Here is a 24,694-nt window from a genome sequence, read left to right as displayed (position 1 = left end):
ATTTTCTTCAAATGGTTAAAGATATCATTCCAGATGGGTCCACTGACTCTGCAATTTAACATCCTTCTGACCTTAGAGTCTATGAGTCTGTAAACAGCAGGTCTGAGAAATCCAAAGCAAAGTCTGCTCAACTGAAAGCAACCCAAGGGAGGTCAGGAAATTCAGGAGTTAACTTGTGTTTGACTTTCCCTATGGCGGCTAGGTTCTAAAAGGTCTCTGGAATAAGGAGAGGAGAACCAATTTGTGTAAAATAAAAAATCCTACCCCCTACCCCACCCCCATAACCCCATATCTCTGTCCCACTTCCATCATGACTCTTTGCTTGTTTTAGCACTAAACTTCAGACCAACTTAAAAAAAAAAAAAACTTTCTGTAGTGTTGGGGATAAATGGTTTTTCACTTCCAGATTCAAGCTGAGATTGGTACCAAAGCCAAAATGCTGTTCTCATGGCACATCTGGCTGAGACGAGAAGCCAGCTTGCTGAAAATCTCATAAGAGAGAATGTTTTCACAGCCCAGAAATGGGATTGTGTTGGAACACCTAATGTATATAAGGGCAAGTTAAGAACAGGCTTAAGCTTTTCTAGATTGTTGTTAATGGGTTTTAATTTAAACGTTTTATCGTTAATAGTGTACTTTTTGGATTTAATTGTTTTTGTTCTATGTCAGTCATAAAATGAAAAGCAAAACAAAAAACAGATGACAGAATAACTAAGCTCCCCTAGAAGTTTCTGAGAGTTGACACTACTGAGCAGAATGGATCCTCCAGAGACCTTAACCAACCATTTATCATGCAAATATATATTTAGATGAGTTATAAAATCTGTATTATTACCAGACTTCCTTTGATATGAATCCTTAAAACTCATTAACACTAACAGGCAATACACAAGAGGCGGGAACAGACCCTCCACAACACATTATCGAAAAAAGAGAAAATAAGGCATATCACACAATGACAGTGAATTTGACATTCAGATAGTTCATCTGGCAGACATGCAGCCTTTATAATTCATATTACTATGACTATCCATGGCATTGTTTTTAAGAGAACAAGTGTAATAATTAGCAATGTGACACTGTAGTGACTGTGGCTGGAATTTTCAAAAGGGCTCAACTTCCATTTAAGCATCTAAATAAATGGCCAGAAAAGGTCAGCAAAGTAGGTGCATGTTGGGTGCTGAGCTCTTTTGAAAATATGGCCATAAGTGTCATTATGGGAGCTACTGGGTGCTGAGAACTTTTGCAAATCTGGCCCCCATGGCAGATATTGAGCACTTGCAAATCTGGCTTTTAATAAAAGCATAGGATGACCCAGTTTAAAACAAAAGAACAAAAAGTATGAGAACTATCAATGCAAAAATGCGGGAAGGTTTGAAAAAAAGTGAAAATAAATTATTAATAATTGCAAGTCAGAGGCGCACAGAAAACACTGCAACAAACTGCACTAATAATCAGCTTGCTAGAATTTAGGCTAAATGTATGTACATAAACCACAACCAATTTCTCCTCAGCAGCAGAAATACAGACATGCAACCAATGATAAAAAAGAAAGAATAATATAGGGCTCAGTGTTCAAACGTGGACACCCAAGTTAGCGCATCCGAAGAGGCATTGCGATCCCTCTGTGCTACAGCAGCTTAACTCAACTGTTTTTCAATCTTATGGGAACTGCCCCTCCAAAAACAAAACAAAACAAAAACATCCCAGTCTTTCAAAATGCACAAAAGGTTACATTTTCAAAACAACTTTACTTCTAAGCCAGAGCAAATTTTTCTAGATCTAATAAAACTTGGACAATTGGGTTGACGGTATAAAGAAATCACAGACAGTAGTGGTGCAAACAGGGGGAACCTGTATTCATGAAATCTTCATAGCAAAGTCTCTTTTAGCCTCTCATGAAAAAAAAATAAAGGAGTTTTGGACACCTGGCAGTATCAACACAGAAACGCCATTATGTTTTCACATTAAAATTTTATTTAGACTTAATTGTAACTAATGTACCCCAGCTCTGAGTGACGAACATCCAATTGTGCCTAGCGGAAATTAGAACATACTTTGTATTAGTAATGCTCTTTTAAAATGGCACTTTAAAGAATCCCTCTTGATAGTTTTCTTTTCTCTTTTAACAAAATCGAGACTGAGCCAATTAAATTAATTTGGGAGGGTAACTAAACAGATTCTAACCAGGTAATATTTTTATCTCGCCCAAGTTACACCATCTGCTCCTTCCCATTAGTCACCTTCTTTCTCATCTAACTGTAAAAGGTTTCAATTTTAGTTAAAAATGTGTTGATGATGGGGGGGGATGCTTTTATGATTTTTTAAAAAAGTTTTCTCCAAACCTCAGCAGTAAATGAATGTGCAATCAACATATTTTTTCCAACCTCAGGTAGAATTTCTACTGCGTGCTAACTTGTTTCATATTCTCCATGTTCTTTCTCCCCCCCCACCCCCCGCAAAAGTCAATAATTAAAGTGAGATGAAAGGCAATTAATCAAAATTAGTCATTTCCTACTGAGAGGAATAGTCCTACTAAAATCCTGTAAACAAATTATCAATGGCCAAGAGGTTAATGAAGAGTTGGTTCCAACTCCATTTTCCTTTTTTCTTCACTGAGTTTATGACCACTGCATGAGTAACCAGATTCCCTAGGCCACAACTCATTTAATACAGCAGTGTGCACAGCCAACACTCAACAGTATACTGTCATCAGAGATTCATAGTGTCTGAGTCTCCACTTTCTTGTACCTTGTATAGTCATCTATAGCCACGCAATTTACATTCTCTCTGCAAAGGTGCAAATGAGCAATAAAGAATCAGACTTTTGAAGAGAAATTCATGGTATTGCTGCTACCACTTTATACTGCCAGAGGTGGCATAATTAACTCTATACCTCCTTCAACGGTGCTCCCCCACTGCAGGGGGTGTGCCAGAGGTGCATCGTGGTGGGAAATGAGGCTGGGGCAGCTATTTCCCAGCGGTACAACCCTAGGTAGTGCATTGGCCTCCATATGGACACAGGGATGAACAGTACCTTTAATGGAAAGAGGGAAAAGGCCTGTTAAGGATATCCAGTCCAATTCCCTGCTAATGCAGAATTGTTTCCTACAGCATATTTAATAGTGTTTTGTCCCATTTTCTTTTTCAAATTTCCAAAACTTGGGGATTCACGCACTCCCATTGGGAGACAAAGCCACAGGTGCATACAACTCAATGATTGCCCCCTTTCTTAATTTCATCCTTTTCTCCTTGGTATACTCTTGTGTACAACCCTAAAGCATCCCTGGCCCTCTTTGACATTATACCATTCAGATAGGTGTGTGGTGTGCACTTATTTCCCATTAGCCAGGCTACATACTTACCCCCTTCAACTCTTCCTCCTCCTCACAAGCCAATCACTCCAGCCTCCTGATCAGCTTCACTGCTCTTCTCTGAATCCCCTCCTAACCATTTATTTATTAAGTAAAGCTCAGCTCTTAACATAGAGGAGCTGATTAAAACTTGGTTCATTGATTTTCAGGATTCAGGCCAGGATTCAGCACCAGACAGTGGCAGTAGCTCCCCTAAAAATTCTCCAGCACAACTCTTTCCTCCAACTGTGACTACTATTGTACAGGGCAGGTACAAATTGGAATAAATTGATAAACTAAACAGTAATAAGTTACCAGGACCAGATGGTATTCACCCAAGTGTTCTGAAGGAACTCAAATGTGAAATTGCAGAACTACTAACTGTAGTCTGTAACCCATTATTTAAATCGGCTTCTGTACCAAATGACTGGAGGATAGCTGATGTGATGCCAATTTTTAAAAAGCGCTCCAGAGGTGATCCTGGCATTTACAGGCCAGTAAGCCTGACTTCAGTACCGGGCAAACCGGTTGAAATTATAGTAAAGAACAAAATTGTAAGACACATACATGAACATAATTTGTTGGGGAAGAGTCAACATGGTTTTTGTAAAGGGAAATCATGCCTCACCAATCTACTAGAATTCTTCGAGGGGGTCAACAAGCATGTGGACAAGGGGGATCCAGTGGATATATGGTACTCAGATTTTCAGAAAACCTTTGATAAGGACTCTCACCAAAGGCTCTGAAGCAAAGTAAGCTGTCATGGGATAAGAGGGAAGGTTCTCTCATGGTAACTGGTTAAAAGATAAGAAACAAAGGGTAGGAATAAATGGTCAGTTTTCAGAATGGAGAGAGGTAAATAGTGGTGTCCCCCAGGGGTCTGTATTGGGACCAGTCCTACTCAACATATTCATAAATGATCTGGAAAAAGAGGTAAACAGTGAGGTGGCAAAATTTGCAGATGATACAAAACTACTGAAGATAGTTAAGTCCCAGGCAGACTGCAAAGAGCTACAAAAGGATCTCTCGAAACTGGGTGACTGGGCAACAAAATGGCAGATGAAATTCAATGTTGATAAATGCAAAGTAATGCACATGGGAAAACATAATCCCAACTATACGTATAAAATGATGGGGGCTAAATTAGATGTTACCACTCAAGAAAGAGATCTTGGAGTCACTGTGGATAGTTCTCTGAAAACATCCACTCAATGTGCAGTGGCAGTCAAAAAAGCAAACAGAATGTTGGGAATCATTAAGAAAGGGATAGATAAGACAGAAAATATCATGTCGCCTCTATATAAATCCATGGTACGCCCACATCTTGAATACTATGGGCAGATGTGGTCACCCCATCTCAAAAAAGATATATTGGAATTGCAAAAGGTTCAGAAAAGGGCAAGAAAAATTATTAGAGATATGGAATGTCTTCCATATGAGAAGAGACTAGTAAGAGTGGGACTTTTCAGCTTTGAAAAGAGACAACTAAGGGGGGATATTATTGAGTTCTAAAAAATCAATACTGGTGTGAAGAAAGTAAATAAGGAAGTGTTATTTACTCCTTCTCATAACACAAGAATTGCGGCCACCAAATGAAAACAGCAAGTTTAAAACAAACAAAAGGAAGTTATTTCTTCACATAACACACAGTCAACCTGTGGAACTCTTTGCCAGAGAATGTTGTGAAGGCCAAGACTATATCATGGTTCAAAAAAGAATTAGATATATTCATGAAGGATAGGTCCATCAATGGCTATTAGCCAGGATGGGCAGGGATGGTGACCCTAGCTCTGTTTGTCAGAAGCTGGGAATGGGCGACAGGGGATGAATCACTTGATGATTACCTGTTCTGTTCATTCCCTCTGGGGCACCTGGCATTGGCCACTGTCAGAAGACAGGATACTGTTTTGCTTTGTTTAATATCTTTATTAATGATCTGGAGGATGGTGTGGACTGCACTCTCAGCAAGTTTGCAGATGACACTAAAATAGGAGGCGTAGTAGATACACTAGAGGGTAGGGATCGGATACAGAGGGACCTAGACAAATTAGAGGATTGGGCCAAAAAAAACCTGATGAGGTTCAACAAGGACAAGTGCAGAGTCCTTCACTTAGGATGGAAGAATCCCATGCACTGCTACAGACTAGGGACTGAATGGCTAGGTAGCAGTTCTGCAGAAAAGGACCTAGGGGTCACAGTGGACGAGAAGCTGGATATGAGTCAACAGTGCACTCTTGTTGCCAAGAAGGCTAACAGCATTTTGGGCTGTATAAGTAGGGGCATTGCCAGCAGATCGAGGAACGTGATCGTTCCCCTTTATTCGACATTGGTGAGGCCTCATCTGGAATACTGTGTCCAGTTTTGGGCCCCACACTACAAGAAGGATGTGGAAAAATTGGAAAGAGTCCAGCGGAGGGCAACAAAAATGATTAGGGGTCTGGAGCACATGACTTATGAGGAGAGGCTGAGGGAACTGGGATTGTTTAGTCTCCAGAAGAGAAGAATGAGGGGGGATTTGATAGCAGCCTTCAACTACCTGAAGATGGGTTCCAAAGAGGATGGAGCTTGGCTGTTCTCAGTGGTGGCAGATGACAGAACAAGGAGCAATGGTCTCAAGTTGCAGTGGGAGAGGTCCAGGTTGGATATTAGGAAACACTTTTTCACTAGGAGGGTGGTGAAGCACTGGAATGCGTTACCTAGGGAGGTGATGGAGTCTCCTTCCTTAGAGGTTTTTAAGGCCTGGCTTGACAAAGCCCTGGCTGGGATGATTTAGTTGGGAATTGGTCCTGCTTTGAGCAGGGGGTTGGACTAGATGACCTCTTGAGGTCCCTTCCAACCCTGATATTCTATGATTCTATGATACTGGGCTAGATGGACCTTTGGTCTGACCCTGTATGGCCGTTCTTATGTACTAACCAGCTGCATGGTCCGGGGTCTGCCGGCGGGCAGGGGGTGCTGGGCTGATAGGGGGGCTGCCAGCTGTGGACAAAGCAGGCGGCCAAACAATGTTATAGTGAAGCACTGCACAACTTTAAATGAGCATGTTCTGTAATGGAGCAGGGAGGTAACATCGAAACGTTAAGCAAGAGGACGTTAAGTGGGGAGTTACTGTATTTAGTCTGCAGAAGAGAACAATGAGGGGGGGGGGGATTTGATAGCTGCTTTCAACTACCTGAAAGGGGGTTCCAAAGAGGATGGATCTAGACTGTTCTTAGTGGTACCAGATGATAGAACAAGGAGTAATGGTCTCAAGTTGCAGTGGGGGAGGTTTAGGTTGCATATTAGTAAAAACTTTTTCACTAGCAGGGTGGTAAAGCATTGGATTGGGTTACCTAGGGAGGTGGTGGAATCTCCCTCCTTAAAGGTTTTTAAGGTCAGGCTTGACAAAGCCCAGGCTGGGTTGATTTAGTTGGGGATTGGTCCTGCTTTGAGCAGGGGGTTGGACTAGATGATCTCCTGAGGCCCCTTCCAACCCTGATATTCTGTGATTCTATGAAGGTTCTCAATTCCCACCTGTACCCTCTATGGTGAATGCAGTAATGCAGTGGGGTTAGTACGGATTGCTGAAGTGGCCAGTTTGCTGTGCATGCTAGCTTTCTTTGCCAGCTGTAAAGGCTGTTTATGCCTTATTCTTGAAGCTCAACACATTTCTAGGATAATAGGACTTATTTTGTCGTAAAGTTACTTGGATAGGAAATAAAGTACACAGTAGGCTGGGGGGCAGACTTTAAGGAGATCTTTACCTCTCCTACAGCAGGACACAAAGAGGACTGGATCATAGCCTCGAAGGCGGCCGCTTTTTAGACCTCCCCCCTTTTCTGTCATTGAAATGTCACCATAATGACCCCCTCCTTCTGTATCTAGGAGAAAGGTGGGTCTGCTGCGTAAGGCCAAACACAGAAACATTAAGGAATATGAACTATAAAATGCTTTTTTCTTCAAATTAATACTTATGCCACTGAGATTAAAGCTGGTAAGAAGATAAAATGTACATGAACTACAGGAACGGCCCCACAGTTAGTTCTATCCCTTTGGCTCCAGCCCATTCTTATTATGCCCAGCACTCATTAAGACTCTAGACCCGCCATTTGGGCTTTTCACCATTCTTCCTCTCTCAAAAAGAGTTTAAATTCAAAAGAACTAAAAGAGGCAACAAAGTCTAATTAAAAGACAAGCTTAGAAAGGAAATTGTGCCTTATTATTAAACACTTTTCTGTTGATACAATTTATTTATCATAAAAGCCCCACTCTTGTACTGTGACGTATGTTTTTGCTAGATGATATTTGGATCTCTGGGGCAACAGAGGTACCATGTTGCTCTTTTGATCCATAATTCTAGATGGAATATTACGCCAAATATACTTTGCTAAAGTGTTTGACTCTTTAAAGCATTTCTTGCTCATACAAAAGTTGCATGCACATCTTTCAGGTACCTTTTAAGACTAAAAGCTACAGGAAGCTCATTAATGGACAGATCCAACAGAGTTTAGGTTCCTGATCCCAGGAGGCTGCTTCCACTAAGTAATAATTTCCAAGACAAGTTTTTAATGTTAAATTCTTCAAAGAAGGAAGATGGCAATAATTAATGAAATCACTTTAAAATGAAAAAAACCTCAAACATTTTCCTTCATTACAGAACCACATTAGTGTCTCCAAAATTAAGGCTGCAGGAGGCCTGTCCTTCCAACCTATGTTTTTCCTACCCTTTATAACTCTTGAATAAAGACTTCTTTGGGGCTGATCCTTTTAAAAAGCTTAATCTCAGCCTGAGAGAGTTTTTTCTTCTTTTATAGTTTTGTAACACCCTGCTTAAACCAACAGAAATTAGAGGGCATGGATGGGAAGGGAATACATATACTGGAAGCAGACACTGCCTTAGGAATGTATTTGGGCTTCTTTATATCCTCTTTCTTTTTATGTTTCCACTGTTCCGAGAATGTTTTCCAGGTAGGGAACATTCACCTAGCATTTTCTGAACTGATCACACTCTTAGCCTCCAAGCCTGCAAACATTTCAGGGTTCAGCGAGTAACCTACATATAAGAATAGTCCCAGAGATTATATATTTTGGTAAATATTCAGACTGGTAATTTTAGACTAACAAAATATTGTTTGAATTCTTTTATAAGACTGTAAAGTATATCTCCTGGAATGTTTATTACAGACAGGCAGCAGCTACTTCATAGCTAAGCTTGAAGGTAAAGACAGAGGCTAAAAATTCCCATTGTAAGTCAATAACCTTCCCCCCACCAAAAAAAGTGATCTCCCTGGAGCAAGCTCCTGGCTAAGTGGCAAGGGACTCTGGCAGGTTGGGCCTGTAGACTACAAGGTGCAGTGCCCAGACAAATAGAAACAGACACATTTTTCATATTAATTTGCAAAAACCCTAGAGGGCACAGCAGGGTATTTTCATTCCCTCAGAGGATGATGGGGAGGATTTAGGACCCAGATTCCTGAACCTGCGAGTGTTGAGAAGGTAGCTCTAGGGCTGCAGCTAACTATGGTACAGTGAGGGAAAATGGGTAACCTCCTGAAGGTATTCAAGTACATATTCTCATTGCTACAAGGGTGGACCTCCCTTATAGTAAGAGGGGCCAAGCTGGCACAGAAATCCTACTGAATATCAGAAGGGATGAAGAAGGTACTGGTTCAGGAAGTTGAATTAATGTTGAAACTGGGGGTAATCAAGGAATCGTTTAACTCTTGGTAGTCCTGCTCCTGAAACTCTAGGGGGCCATCTGTTTCTGTGTGGACATCAGATAGGTAAATGCCATTTCCCGCTTTGATGCCTTCCCTATGCCACGGGTGGATGATTTACTAGAGTGTGTTAGCCAGACCCAATATATTACTATTTTAGATCTGACCAAGGGATATTGGCAGATTCCTCTTTCCCCCTGACTCTCAGGAAAAAAACAGCTTTTGCTAATTTGTTAGGCTTGTTCCACTATGTCCACTTTCCACCATGACTTTGGGTGACATGGGGCCCAGCCATCTTCCAGAAGTTGACAGAGCAGATATTATGATCTCACCATTTTTATGCAGTGGCACTTCTAAATGATGTTGTGTCTACAGCCAAGAGTGGCTTATTCACCTCTAAAATCTGGCTGCAATACTGCAGTCCTCCAGGAGGTCAATCTCACCGCAAACCCCGAAAAAGTGCCAGGTGGGCAAGCAAGAAACCAAGTATTTGGGGTAGCTAGTGGGGAATGGGTGTGTACAAACCCTCATCGATAAGGCAGAGGCAACAGGCAATACTCCCATCCCAAAGACTAGAAAACCAGTGGTGTGGTCCTTTTTAGTCATAGCTACTAAAGATGATTTTTCCTGGAACTTCACTGTAGTTCCCCTCACAGACCTTGCCAAGACATCAATCCTTCGGCAAGTCACCAATGTGACTGGGCCTTCCAGGAGAAAAAGTAAACCAGATCCCCTTGGATTTCTGAATGTCACATCTCTTCCTAGGGTTGAGTTTGTGTGTACTCTGGTTTCTGACAATTGTTCTCACTTTTACTCCTCTCTCTCCTAACTCCAAAATGCCTTGTTTTAGAAACATGCACTTAGTCCTCCAGGGGGACTTAGAAATCAGAATGTTTTTACTATTAAAAGCCTTTGGGCAAGCTCCTCTGAGAAGCATGGAGGAAAGGGAGTTGTGATTCCTGTCTGGTGGGCCATCGTTGCTGGCATAATTTAGAACAACTGAAGTATGGCTGGAGAAACTAGCCTCTGGATGGCCTCAAGATTAGGGGAGCAGAAAGGTGGTTCAGAGACACCTATTCTCTGCATGGTCCATGACCTGGCCTTTTATCATGTCATAGCATGGTTATATGGTGTCTAAAGAGACCTTTCACTTCAGTCAGTGCTTATCATGCATCCCAGGAAGAACAAATGAAAGAAGCTGGATGAATAAAAAGAGAAGGTTTTAGTAGTTTAAATAATCTTGCTCTTCTCTAATTTTCAACCTCCCATAGTCTCCTTCTGAACAGACCCCCAAGGAGAGCCCTTCACAGGTTGGAGATCCATGGAGGGCCAGGAGGTGGATGAGGAGAAGCATAAAAGCCAGTGGAAAGCTAATGCAGCTTGAGGCTATGTTAACTATTTCACAACCTGCTCTGTGTTGGGTGAACCATCATTGAGGGCAGGTGAGGCCCAGAACTTGTGGTTGCTAGGGGACACCCTAGCAGTTAATGGACCTGAGCAGTCAGCGAGCCCATAGGGGCAGAGGGCTGCAGAGCCAACGTAGAGACACAGGGGTCCTGTGTGGACCTACAGAATTCTGTGCATAGCACTGCTCCCTAATCCATAGAGGTAGGGCAAACTGACAGAATAACTTGGGGAAAACTTCATGAGGTTTCTTCCCGTGGGACCCTCTTGTTTCTTCTGAAGCTGCGGGGTGACCAGGTGCACAAATACTAATTTGGCTGATCGTTAAAGGTTGTGTATATCATTCAGGCACTAAGATATAAAATCTGTCTATTCATTGCAGATATGAAGTCAGGAGTTACCAATCACATTAGCACTCCTCATGGTCATGTTGCCAATTTCAGTTTGTTTTTTTAGTGTGTGTAATAGCTGTGATGTGCTGCTGAACAGAACTCTGCAAGGATATTTATTACCTATTGTTTTAGAAAAGCCAAGCTATTTTTCTTATGCAAAACTTTAGAAATCGCTCCCTTCCCCCCACAAACACACCAATCTCTTTTCATTGTTTGTCCCCTAGGTTGCTATGACTGGCCACTAGCCAGCACCTTTTTCTTTTCTGAACAAGGATGACAGTTTGCCTTTGAAGCAGATGCCAAAGCTGCTGTTTGGCTGATCAGCAGGGAGCTCTCCTGCATGACACTCCCTCTCCTCTCCTACCTCCTTTCCAAGAAATATGCAGTCACTGCACCAGCAGAGACGAAAGAGCCCTGAGCATGGTCACAAATCCTAACACTGAAAAGCTTCGTAACTGACAGACAGAGTAAAATATACAAAAAAGCCCACAGATACAGAATATGGATGACAAAACAGATGCACATCCAACGCTGGGTGTTTCAGTTTCTAATATTGTAGAACAGGCTGTAATTAGTGAACTGGGCCAGAAGTCCAAGACCTCTTGTAGAAAACACCATTGTATCTTTGATGTCCATAAAAGGTCAGGCTGTCAGCAGCAGCCTCCTAACACCATGCTTGAGTATCTCCTCAGTATTGACTCAGAAAGAAGAGTGTTGCCTATTGATTCATCACCATAACTTCCTAGATTGCCTTGTTTTTTCCCTCAGAAGACTCCCATCCAAATACTGAATAGGCCTGACTCTGCTTAGCTTATGAGATCTGATTTGTTTACAGCTCATGCTAGTATAGCTGCAAAAAATACAGGTAGAGTTCACCCCTCACCCCATGCAAAGCCTACATAGCATTCACATCCCATTTCAGTCTTCTTCAAAACAGGGTTAAGTTAGGACTTATGTGGTGCATCATGCTTGTGCTGATCTTCTGCACAGGAATGAACTTCACCAAAAGTGAAATAACAGAAAGCCTAACACTTTATTTCCTACATACTAATTTTGGTCATGGCCTTTATTCTGGTCATTCCCCCTTATGATTATTTGTGATGTCACACTGGCAAGATGACAGTAGTGGAAGTTCTGATAACAATGCCTGCACTGTAGTATAACAGGGGTTGTTCAAAACGACAAACAATTCATTGCTTCTCATGGCATTTTTCTCTCTTCCACACTAGAGAACTCAACATGGCAAATTTTGCTCTGCTAACAAGTTTTATTGTTTCTACTTGTGGAGGGGTTTTTGTGGGAAGCTTTGACTGGCCTCATTGTGTAAACTTTTACTCAAAAGCTTCCCGAGATAACAAACTACAGCATAATTTCCTCCCCACCAACTAACGCTTACTAATGTTTGCACTTACCCAGTAGAGGGGTTCATGATACAGCCACCTTTATCAGTAGATGCTTTGCAGGTACAGCCCCTCTCCAGGGTATCATGATTCATCCCAAAGTTGTGGCCCAGCTCATGAGCAAGGGTTACGGCTGCACCAAGAGGGCTGTCTGAATGATCCTCAAAGAAACAAAAAAAAAAAGAACCGTGAACCATGTACAAGAAAGAATGACTGACAAAAGAATACACGTTTAGATCCATCCTCGATATCCTAAATTGTTTTATAAGCCTCTCCATTATAATTGCAGGTACTCTATTGCTGCTAGATGGATAAAATTACAAATGATCAACATCCTCCCTTCCCTCAACAAGCCATTTACGTTGGGATTATCAAAGTAGCCTGTGGTATTGGGGCACCCAATTCCTTATGGCAACTAGGCATTCAGATAGCTGAGGCAGCTTTGACTAGCTTCGTAGTCTCTCTTCGATAGCTAGAAATTTTCTCGTAACCCCTGCCCATTTTATGTCCAAGAATTTGGATATCGCATAAACAGCAGAAAATGATTTGCACATATCTTGAAGGATGGGGACGACAGTGGCATAAGAGGAGGGACTGGGAGAAAGAGGGCAGAAAATCCTGCACTTCAGGAGCTCAATCCCCACAGTGCTGTGAAGAGGTTTGGCTTTGTCTCTAACATCCATTACTAAGCTGAAGCAGAAATTATAGCAGCTGTGAGCTCAAGCAACCATTTTACAGGACCTCATTTTTAATTAAAAAAGTAAAAAAGACAAAGTCCTCAGGTGGCCTCTAGTTAATTCCTGTAAGTGTTTTACTTGGTGTAAAAGTAAAAAAATAGAAACACTGGCATTGATCCTTGTGAGAATGTTGTTTTCCCAAACAAATGTTTCTGAGAAATGCACTGTGTGGTTTGGTTAGGGGCTACTGATCAGATTAATGTTTTGGCCTGGCCTTGAATAAAAGAGATCTTTCCACAAAGCTCTGTATGACATCAATCACTTTCCTTGGGAAAAAAAACCCATCTTTCTTATAAAAGCTCTCCCAAAAGGCATAAAACATGTAATAGAAATGCGTGATTTACGTTTTATCAGTCAGTAAATGGAATTAGTATGTACTGCTGCCTGCTTTAAAAGCATAAATGAATATATTCAGCTTAAAGAAGTCTTCTGTTATTGTCTTAGCCAGCCTTAGGACTAAACAAAAGTGAAAGGTAAAAAAGAGTCTAAAACATCAGCCTTATATAAGAGAAGCCCTTAATAAATGATTTGGTTTAGATTTTATAGATTCCTTTTTCAGCTCGCTAATATTTTAGTACACCAATCAATTCTCAGGTAGAAAGCACATTTGAAAAAATAATGTAATACTTTCAGAAGGCAAATGGCCACTGTTATTTGGCTCATGGAGTAAATTCAAGGAATTTTATCTTCAAAACAAACAACAAAAAAGTGCTCTCATTTCAGGCTTTCCTGAATCTTGCAATATTTAATACAAAAATGTTGTTGCTAAAATTCTACTTGTGCTTGAAACTGTGTGTGTATCATTGTATTTTAAAATGGCTGTTTTAGGGGAAGCTAAACAGCTAATTTTTTTGTTTGTTTGTTATTATGGCAAACTGCAGTGTGCACACATGTACATTTATAATGGTTTTTAAAAAATATTCTCTCATGACACTTAGTTACACACCAAGATGTCTTAATATCTAGTTTGATTGATCTCTGTGGGTGCATGCATTGAATTTCCCAAATATTTAATCAATAGCTGTAATTACACTGACTCCACAGAAGAAGCAAAAGTAAAACAGGGCTGCAGATTGACAGGACAATGATGTAATGTCCACACATTTTAACAAAGCAGCACAGAAGTCATGTCTTTAAATTAGGGATCTGTCGCAGCCGCATTCACTTTTAGCTGTGGTCAACATTTAGAACTTTCTTCAAATCCTGAACAACTTAGAGAGACAATAAACTGAGCCTGGAACAGGGTGGCTTGCCCCAGGGACTGGAAAGCCTGTGGCTAAGCCAGCTCCGATTAGAGCATGAGACCCACTAGAGAGGGGATCAGGTGATTCTCCTATAAAGAGCAACTGGAAGCTGCAGTGGAGGTGGGGGAGATGTTCAGGGAGAGCAGAGATTGTTGGGTTTTGGGACTAAGACTCCAGCCAGGAAGGGCTGGGAGTAGCCTGTTAAGTCAGGAGAGACCCTGAGCAAGCAGGGGAGAGAGTGCAAAAGTTCTCCAGGCAGGGAGGCATGGGAGTAGGAAGAGAAACATTTGTCTGTTGGATGTCAATTTGGGAGTTTGAGTTTTGATTTGAATGATTTTCTGTGAATAAACCCAGACCTGCAAGGAGGGGTTCTTTGACCACAGAAAAAGTGTGGAGAGCCTGTGTAAGAGGCCCTCAAGAGGGGGAAACAGAGGCAGGGCTCTGCAGAGTGACCCCTCGCCACGAGGGGGTGCTCAGTACGGGGCCACCCTATTACAGAACCCAGCTGTTACTTTCATGCTCACAGCCATTTCTCTGCACAAACAGTGAGATTCTTCTTATTTCAACATCCCCTAAGATAATAATTTTTAAAATAATGATTTGCAAGGTCCATGACCAAATTAGAACAAGAAATGATCTGAAATATAATTATTACAGCCCATGCGGTTCTCATTACTTGCTTGGATCATTCTGAATGCTATCAGGTTTCTAGAGTGGGTTTTTAAAGACAAAGAATGTGATGTCTCAGCAAAAGAGGTTATTGGAAAACAGCATAAATTAAGACTATCCAAACAAACAGTAATATGCCAAGTTTGATAGTGAGACTATTTAAGCTCAGCAGCACTTGAGAAATGAATAGACTTACGAGGAATGAGGCTTTGATTTATTCCTCTACATTTTTTTACGTTAAGTTCAGTAGTAAAAGTCATTAGCAAACAGTTTCACAATCGCCAAACAGGAAATCTTCTCCTGTTGAACACGTTATAGGCTGTTATACCAAATATGCAGTTGCTTTCAACTGAACTCTGCTGCATTCCACTGAGATTCAGCTTGAACATTAATAATAAAATAACTTTGTCTAATGCTGCTGCAGACTAGCACCTCAGTCCTAGAACTGACTCCAGGCAGGCTCATTAAGTTGTAAACCGGGACATTTACAAAAAATACTTTCCACTGAGGTGTTTCTTAAATTAAATAAATCTCAGTGGCTCAATTCTGTACTTCCCATTCAAGCGAACCGTGTTTTGCCTGAGTGTGTACAGCAGAATATGTCTGAGCAAGAAAGCAACATTTTACCTTTACACTTAGCTTGCATTAATATTCATGGAAAATATGAGCCTCATCTATCACAAAGAGAATCAAACCACCTAGAATGTATAGAGCAGGACAGGTGCTCAGAGAGGCATGATAAAAGAACCAAGATAGATTAGATATTAGATTTGAATAAGGGTGCAGACAGAAAAATCAGACCAGACAAGGATGATAACTTTCTTTGACAGGGTAACAAGCCTTGTGGATAGGAGGGAAGTGGCAGATCTTGACTTTAGTAAAGCTTTTGATATTGTCTCGCATGACCGTCTCATAAACAAACTAGGGAAATGCAACCTAGATGGAGCTACTATAAGGTGGGTGCATAACTAGCTGGAAAACCACTCCCAGAGAGTAGTTATCAGTGGTTCACAGTCATGCTGGAAAGGCATAATGAGTGAGATCCAGCAGGGATCAGTTCTGGGTCCGGTTCTGTTCAATATCTTCATCAATGATTTAGATAATAGCATAGAGAGTAACTTATAAAGTTTGTGGATGATACCAAGCTGGGAGGGGTTGCAAGTGTTTTGGAGGACAGGATATAATTCAAAATGCTCTGGACAAAGTGGAGAAATAGTCTGAAGTAAATAGGATGAAATTCAATAAGGACAAATGCAAAGCACTCCACTTGGGAAGGAAAAATCAGTTTCACACATACAAAATGGGAAATGACTGCCTAGGAAGGAGTACTGCTAAATATGAGTCAACAGTGTAACACTATTGCAAAAAAAGTGAACATCATTCTGGGATGTACTAGCAGGAGTGTTGTAAGCAAGACACGAGAAATAATTATTCCGCTCTACTCCATGCTGATTAGGCCTCAACTAGAGTATTGTGTCCAGTTCTGGGCGCCACATTTCAGGAAAGATGTGGTCAAATTGGAGAAAGTCCAGAGAAGAGCAACAAAAATTATTAAAGCCAGGGCCGGTTCCAGGGTTTTGGCCACCCCAAGCAGCCAAAAAAAAAAAAAAAAAAGCCGAGATCACGATCTACGGCGGCAATTCGGTGGGAGGTCCTTCGCTCCAAGCGGGAGTGAGGGACCGTCCGCCAAATTACCGCTGAATAGCTGGACATGCCGCCCCTCTCCGGAGCGGCCACCCCAAGCACCTGCTTGCCAGGCTGGTGCCTGGAGCTGGCCCTGATTAAAGGTCTATAAAACATGACCTATGAGGGAAGATTGAAAAAATTGGGTTTGTTTAGTCTGGAAAAGAGAAGACTGAGAGGGGACATGATAACAGTTTTCAAGTACATAAAAGGTTGTTACAAGGAGGAGGGAGAAAAATTGTTCTTCTTAACCTCTGAGGATAGGACAAGAAGCAATGGGCTTAAATTGCTGCAAGGGAGGTTTAGATTGGACGAAACTTCCTAACTGTCAGGGTGGTTAAGCACTGGAATAAATTGCCTAGGGAGGTTATGGAATCTCCATCATTGGAGATTTTTAAGAGCAGGTTAGACAAACACCGTCAGGGATGGTCTAGATCAGGGGTCGGCAACCTTTCAGAAGTGGTGTGCCGAGTCTTCATTTATTCACTCTAGTTTAATGTTTCACGTGCCAGTCATACATGTTAACGTTTTTAGAAGGTCTCTTTCTCTAAGTCTATAATATATAACTAAACTATTGTTGTATGTAAAGTAAATAAGGTTTTAAAAGTATTTAAGAAACTTCATTTAAAATTAAATTAAAATGCAGAGCCCCCCGGACCGGTGGCCAGGATCCAGGCAGTGCAAGTGCCACTGAAAATCAGCTCATGTGCTGCTTTCGGCACGCGTGCCACAGGTTGCCTACCGCTGATCTAAATGGACGGTCCATATAGATTTTGCCCTTTCTGGCTCCCATCTCTCCCTGCAATATTGATCCACACAAACACCCCAGATACTTTTCAAGTTCAGAAGAAGGTAGCATGTGAATTTAAGAGGAAAAGCAGTGACTGTACCAGCAACAGGGTGGGGGGGGGGGGGGAGGGAGAGGAGGGAAGGGGGACGCTGCTACCACATAAAGGAACATTAGGAGGTTCTTTCACAGGAACCTGGGCACCGAATACTCTTATTGGCACCGTGCCCAGGGGAGTTTCAGCTTCTCCCTTTCGGTGATGCCAATGGCTCAGAGAAGCAGCTCAGCTGTAATTCCTGACATGAAACGGACACAGCAGGGACTGGAGCTCTCACAAGCGCTCTTGAGACTCGGGTCCCTGCTCCCCAAAAAACTCATAGGGCTGCTTCTAGGGACCACTGCACTCCCCACTGCCTTCCCCTTTGAGATGCAGATCCCCTGCGATGCAAGACCTACCCAGATCACACCGCAGTTTGTGCATTTTAAACCTGAACTCTCCTGGGGGCTGAAAGCTGCCCAGACAGGAGGCCACTCTTGCCCGAGCTGAAGTGCCACGGTGTTAGGATGCACAGACACAGCAAGAGCCTCCCTGTCTCCAGCTGCTCTTTCCAGAGGCTGCAAAACCCCCAAAGCCCACCGCTGCCCGGCCGGCTCAGGGGCGCCAGAGGCATGGCCCCCTCCTGGGCTGATGCAGTGCCAGAGAAGGGGAGAGGAGAGTGGGAGCATGAGGTGGCAGCGGGGCCCTGCAAAGAGGGGGGTCAGTTGCGACTCGTGGCGTCTTGCACCAGTCCAGGCTCCCCCTTTAAAGTCCAGGGGCCAGGAGAGAGTTGCACAAGCCGCTCATGCAGCATCTGGGAGCCCTAACGCAGCTACCTCCCAGAGCCCAGTCCCCGCAGTGCTCCCTGAGCCCTGTGGGCAGGGGCTTCGGAACTCACATCCAGGATCACCGAGGTGCCTTTCCGCTAACTCGCGGGGAAGAATCCCTGCCTGGCGACTGCCTGCCCTTCCTGGAGGAACTCCCTGTTGGAGAGCAGCGGGCTGAGTGGGGCCGGCAGCTGGGACTCCAGACCGGCAGCGGGCTGAGCCGCTCAGCCTGCCACTGCTCTGGGGTCCCGGCCACTGGCCCCACTCAGCCCGCTGCCAGCCTGGGGTCCCAGCCACTGGCCCTGCTCAGCCCGCTGCCGTCCTGGGGTTTCTTTCACCCAGGCCGGCAGCGGGCTGAGTGGGGCCGGTGGCCAGGACCTCGGTTGGCAGCAACGTGCCATTAAAAATTGGCTTGAGTGCCACCTTTGGCACGCGTGCCGTAGGTTGCCAACCCCTGGTCTAGATAATACTTAGTCCTGCCATGAGTGCAGGGGACTGGATTAGATGATCTCTCAAGGTCCCTTCCAGTCCTATGATTCTATGATCCTTCCCCCTTTTGATATTCACAGATTATTTGGTATATAGTGACTTCCACCACCTCTGTACTTAGAAATGTACTTCCAGAGTGGTGGGAGCTCTTTTGGAGAAGGGCGTGTAGCATTACAAAGAGCATGTACATGAATATGTGCCATGTGTTGGACAGTTTGGGCGCTGTAGACTCTAGGGTTAGAAACCACTGATTAATTCACCTACACATCCTTCTTTCTGAAGTTTTGTTTTTTGTGTATTTCATTTTTATACAGGAGTTAAATTTCAGTGCTTGTGATTTGGTTTGGTTGTGGGTTTTTGTTTTGTTTTGGGCTAACTGTCTGTTTTTCAGGAAGATTTAGCTAAAAAATTAGAAAAGCACTTAGGGCCAAGATTGTGCAAAAATTACATTAAGTAGGACTTCAAGTGCTTTCATTTATTTCAGTGGGACTCCTTAAGAAGTAGGGTACTACTCAATGTGAATAAAGCTGCACAACCTGGCCCATGGTTTCTAGAGCACTCTTTGTTTAATTCTAGAAAACATGAAGTATTATTTATCAGCCTAATACCCATAACCCCACAAACATTTTAAAGAGACATTCATTTCTGTAATTTGACTAGTTGAATAAAGGAATTTATTTTTTGTTAATAGAGTGAACTTTCGTAGTGAACAAGGTAAAACTTTGCATTAAAATACAATGTAACACAGCATGGGAATACTGGGTAGGAGATAGTTTAAAAGGAAGAAAGCAAGGAATTCAACTGAGGATGGTCCTTCAGGTTAACAGCTCCCACTATACCAATATTCTGAGGTCTTTCAATGCATGTAACTTTCAGTGAAATCAACAATAGTTCTGCATGCCAGTCCAGAACCTACTGTATATGCCAAGTGTAGTATATAAAACAATATTTTATTTTAAGATCCTTAAATAACTCAACACAACAGGGGATCTTATGAACTGAGTAGCTAGCTTAAATCAGCATTTCAATGTTTGTATTGGTTTCGGTGCATCTTTTCTTTATTTGGACATGTAATTATGTTGCATTTATCACCGGTGACAAGTTCTGATAAAGGCCAAAATGTTCTAACTCATGAATTATGTGTATTACTCACATGTCTGGAAGCTGACAACAAAAGCAACAGTAAAACCCTTTGTGAGAGAAATGTAGTTAACATGAATGTTGCCACTGTTGCTAGTGTAGATTGTGCTTGAAGTCTGACAATTATAGTAAAACCACTTTACTAGAAACATGAAAAATAAACTATTACACTGGAGGCTTTGTAAATGTATATCCTTGGTGCATAGTAAATGCAGTATTTTAAACTATTATTTCTTATCAAAGATTTATGAGAGGCTTTCATTGCACATAGCCATATATGCACAGCAAACTTGTTCATTTCTATCCTAATCCTGCAAACGCTCATAACCCAGTGAATGCTCCCATTGATTTCAAGGATTTCTATAAAGAGGCTAAACCATATTTTAATACAAGGTATTATTTCATTCACTATGAGATATGATACTTAAAACAAATATACATACACTGTATGTAGATGTAGACAAAACAAGAGTTTAGATTGAAAACAGTACTAAAAAGCAGACTTTCCATGACAAGATACAGTATTATATAACTCATGGAAACTTTTTGCACAAGATGGACCAAATTCAACTTTTGTGCTCCCGATACTTACCATAACAACTCCTCCAGACTGCTCTGCAGTGCACATGCTCATTATAGGTGCCATGCCGATGGTAGTCCCTTGGAAGTACACCCCACTGAAGGGTGGGGGGAGGAGGGGAAGAAGACAAACCACAGAATCACCATTTAATGCAAAATGAGAGGATCCTAATATTTTATAACTTCTTTTTCCTGCCAGTCTCAGGCAACGATCCCATTTTCAAAATGCCAGCTCCAGACATTGAAAGTTGAAAACAATGAGGATCAGAAATTAGTCATGCAAATCTGTGGAACTGACAATGACAGAATCCCAGCTATATGAAAGATGCATTTGAGCATCCTCTGGAGTTTCTGATGTAGTAGGACTTTTTTTTTTTTTTTTTTTTTGGAATACAATATATTAGAACCATGCCAACAACTGAAAACTGCCATTACAATTTAACTTGGGAAATGCACATACATAGACATGCTTGCAGTTCACGCAAGTGTCAATAAACACAGTGCAAATTTATAATTTATTAGCTATAAGGTGTACCCTAAAATTCATTAATCCAACCAAAAGATTTTTGTATTTACAGAGCAATTAATGATATTGCAACAATTTGGAAGACATCCTCCTATACTTCAAGTAAAATACTGAATGCCTCAATATATTTTTGCTTTAATTGCTAAGAGTCATTCAACTGTGAATGTTTGATCTTTCAACTTATTGTTGTCTACTAAATTAAAATAATTAAGAGAAAACATATACTAGCTCTGGTCAAGTATAAATATTCTCTGTATAAAATATACTTTCTTGATCTGATTGTCATTATGGCCAATGGAAGATTTTGTCATTATACCTTTGAACACTTGTTTGTAGAAAATAAATCAGTCTAAGCCATATAATTTTTGCAGTGTTGTTGTAGCCATGTATGTCCCAGGATATTACCTCATCCACTTTGTCAAGTTATACAATGACAGGCTTCTCATTATATTTAAGTCACAAATACAGTAGAACCCTTACATTATGAACTGAGGAGTTCTAAAAATTGAAAAGTTCATAAAATTGAACATCTCAAAATTACAATAGGAATGCATAAGTTGCAGAATAGTGGACTACATCACTTTCTTATGTCTTTCAGACCTCTTGCAAAGCAACTTCCAATGCACTGAAGGAATGGAATGTGAAGGGATATTGACTTGTTCTTTGTAGACAACACTTTTGTTATGTGATATTTTTTTCCATCTGCAAAAATGGTTAGTATAACTGGTCATTCACAAGACTAGTGTTTGTAAAATCAAGGTTCTACTGTAAAAATGAACTTGGTGATCTCAATCTAGGTCTGTGGGGGCAAGGAATGTCTTTTTGTTCTGTGTTTGTACAGTGCCTGGCACAGTAGGGTCCTGATCCATGACTAGGGCTTCTTGATGCTACAATAATAAATAATAATAATTAATAATAAATAAGGGGAGTCTTTAATTGAGTTCAACAGACTTTGGATCAAGGCCCTGGTCTGTTAAAACTGATAAAACTAGGCAAAAGTCCTGCAAACAGTTACACACATGCTTAATTGTAAGCATGTGAGTGGTCCAATTAACTTCAGTGAGATTACTCACACACTTAATGTTAGGCATGTGCGTAAGTGTTTGTGTGACTGTGCTCTAGGCACAATTCTACACAGATGCTGCTCAGAGGAGGCCCATGAGTAATAGTTTTTTGCAGAAGTGTGTGAGGAAGCTGACATAGCATCTTCCCACACTAATGCAGGGTCCTGGGAAGAAATTGTGAGCTTGTGAAGGATGGAGGGCTGCTTTTTGCTTTCAAAAACACAATCACCCAAATATTTTAACAAAAAAAAAAAGTAACAGAACTTTGTATGATGATTCTCAGTTCCTGGAAACCCCAGCCAATAGTCATGCAAATATTAAATACATCGCTGGCTATACCTCACTAGTTGTGCATTGTCATGGGGTTTACGAGGTAGTAGTTTCAGCTTTCTCCAATCCAGAAACTCATGGAGGCTGGTGAAGGGGTCTTGTGTTATAGAGCACTTATCCATGTCATTCCACACCTCCACTCCAACCAGGGCTACTCGAATATTTAATGGCCTGTAGAACTAGCGAGGCAAACAAATGAATCTTTCTACATCCTATTTTAGAGGAATGTGTTAAATCAGTGCATGTTAACAAAATCATAATGTTCACACAATCCTCTCAGAAATCTATTTGGTCCCAGGAAAAAACCTTTCCTCTTAGGGTGGAAGAGGAGAGTACAATGTGTATCCACATAAACAAACACCTGAAATCACTGGCATCAGACAAAACATTGCCATGACCCAGAGAAAGAGATCGGACCATGGCTAACTATCCAGGAAACATTCAGGAAAAACATTAAAACTCTCAGCAGGCCTCGTGGTAGAATCTCCATGTCCTGGCCGAGGTTGGTACATTCCTCCAAAGTGCAACAGGCTTCCATATCCAATTAATTTCCAAACAAATTCACTGCAAGTCCAAGTGACTCCAAACATTTCCCTTTGTTGCTACCACCAATGCAACACAACTGGTGGGAGTGCTAGTATAGACTTGTAACTAAAATGCCAGTTGCCAGAGTCATCTAATCCTGCTCATAGCAGGTCTAGATGACAAAGTGGTTCTAATATCAATGGCTACCTTATCTATAATAGAGACCCCACCATTGATAAACTTGCACTAGTGACAGCAATGGCAGGAAATTTTAGGAAAATAAGTCTAGTATGGAGAATACCTACTAGGCCAGGGACCATTCTAGCAGGGTTATGTCTTACAGTCCAAACAAAACCAGGCATATACAGCATCTTTGTCTGATTTGTATGTTTTGCAGTCATTTGGGTAGCAGTGCAATTCACTGAGAGCATAAACTGAAGCCAAAATGAATATAACATGCAAAATTAGTTTCAAATAGGTAGCAAATAAACTCCCTCCTTCCTTTAATAAGTCAGCAACACAGTTACAGAACAAGCTGAGCTCTGTCCAGCAGCTTGTTTTTAATCTAGAATTGCCTGACCTTGAGTAAGAGTTTTGCGATACCAGTTGATAAGTTCTCAGTTAAATCAGACTCTGTCAGTCACAATTCCATTACTGGACTCTCCTAGGTTTTCTGAACATATGGCACAGTACTGTAAGCTTTAATCCCATTTTACCTGGTGGCTGGTTTGTGTTCAAGAAGCTCTTATTAACAACACTGAACATTATACAATTCCTTTCATCCTGAAGAATCCTGGTGTATATAGTATATTTAAAAGAAACCACATTAAATACAAGAAGTCTAGCTCTATATCTCACTCCTCATCCTCACCTTCAAACTACCACATGGCTCTGCCCTTGCCCACCTCTCAGCTCTTGTTTCCTGCCATTCGCACAACTGGGGATCTGTGTGCTGCTAATTTTGCTTCCCTTCTTGCTTCTTTCTAACTTACTTCCACAATACCTTATAGCTTTCTCCCTTGCTGGCCCTTAGGTCTGGAGTATGCTCCCTACTTCTGCAACCAACCACCCTCTCCTTCTTCAAATCCCTTTTCAAAAACCTACCTCTTTCTACAATTTGTCCAACAATTACCCACATTTTCAGGCCAGCCTAATAAAATCTAAAGCCTAAATTGTGGTTCTACCACAAGCCCTGTGTAGGAGGCTGCATATTGGTGCAGTGTCCCATAAGCATTACAAGGAAGGAATCGTTCCTCAAAAAGTATGTTGGTTTCAGCTAGGCTTTGAGATATTTAGGGTACTGAGTTCACAACTTACTGAGTTGAACAGGACATGGTGGGGTAGTTCATAATTTTGCTGCTGCTGCTGTTTGGCTAGAGATATTTTTTTGCAAGTTGGGGTATGGGGTGAACACCACATTTGAGAAGTCAACACATGAGAGCAACAGAAACAGAGAAGCCATGGCTGCTTGTAGACCTGCCCTTGTGTAGACAGTCAACAACAGCCAAGTACTGCAATGGGTACTTTCAGACCTGCACGGAGCTGGCTGGTGGGTGGATTGAGAGGTGACAAAGGATGAGCAAAAGCATTATGGAATTAGGCTAGGATGACTAATTGCACCAATGCAACCTCTGAAGTAGTACTTGCTGACTACACTAGCATTGCAACAGTACAAAGTGACACACTGGAGGACCATATAGTGCACAGCTTTGCTCAGAGCAAGGACAGTCACAGTAGTGGAGTGAGTTTTTGCATAATGTTGCAGGCACTTCTGTTTATGGACATGTAGTGTGTAACAGGCATGCAGAGAGG

At 41.7% G+C, this 24,694-nt stretch overlaps 1 protein-coding gene across 5 annotated transcripts in view; it reads right to left on the bottom strand.

The window, feature by feature from the left end:
• ADAM12 (ADAM metallopeptidase domain 12) overlaps positions 1 to 24,694 on the bottom strand; it is a 319,646-nt gene that overhangs the window by 70,504 nt on the left and 224,448 nt on the right. For all 5 annotated transcript variants that reach the window (XR_010589306.1, XM_042855394.2, XM_005281905.5 and 2 more), the window contains 3 exons: positions 22,367 to 22,536; positions 20,451 to 20,535; positions 12,258 to 12,406 (listed from right to left, as the gene is read on the bottom strand). Coding sequence is in view for 4 of the 5 variants with exons in the window: in XM_042855394.2 (XP_042711328.2) it covers positions 12,258 to 12,406; positions 20,451 to 20,535; positions 22,367 to 22,536 (404 nt within the window). In the remaining variant the exon portion in view is untranslated. The remainder of the gene's footprint in view (positions 1 to 12,257; positions 12,407 to 20,450; positions 20,536 to 22,366; positions 22,537 to 24,694) is intronic.

Source organism: Chrysemys picta, chromosome 7, assembly GCF_011386835.1.
Source record: "Chrysemys picta bellii isolate R12L10 chromosome 7, ASM1138683v2, whole genome shotgun sequence".
Taxonomy (NCBI): Eukaryota; Metazoa; Chordata; order Testudines; family Emydidae; genus Chrysemys; species Chrysemys picta.
The sequence above is the reverse complement of the archived record's forward strand: the minus strand, read 5'-3'. Positions and strand labels throughout refer to the sequence as shown.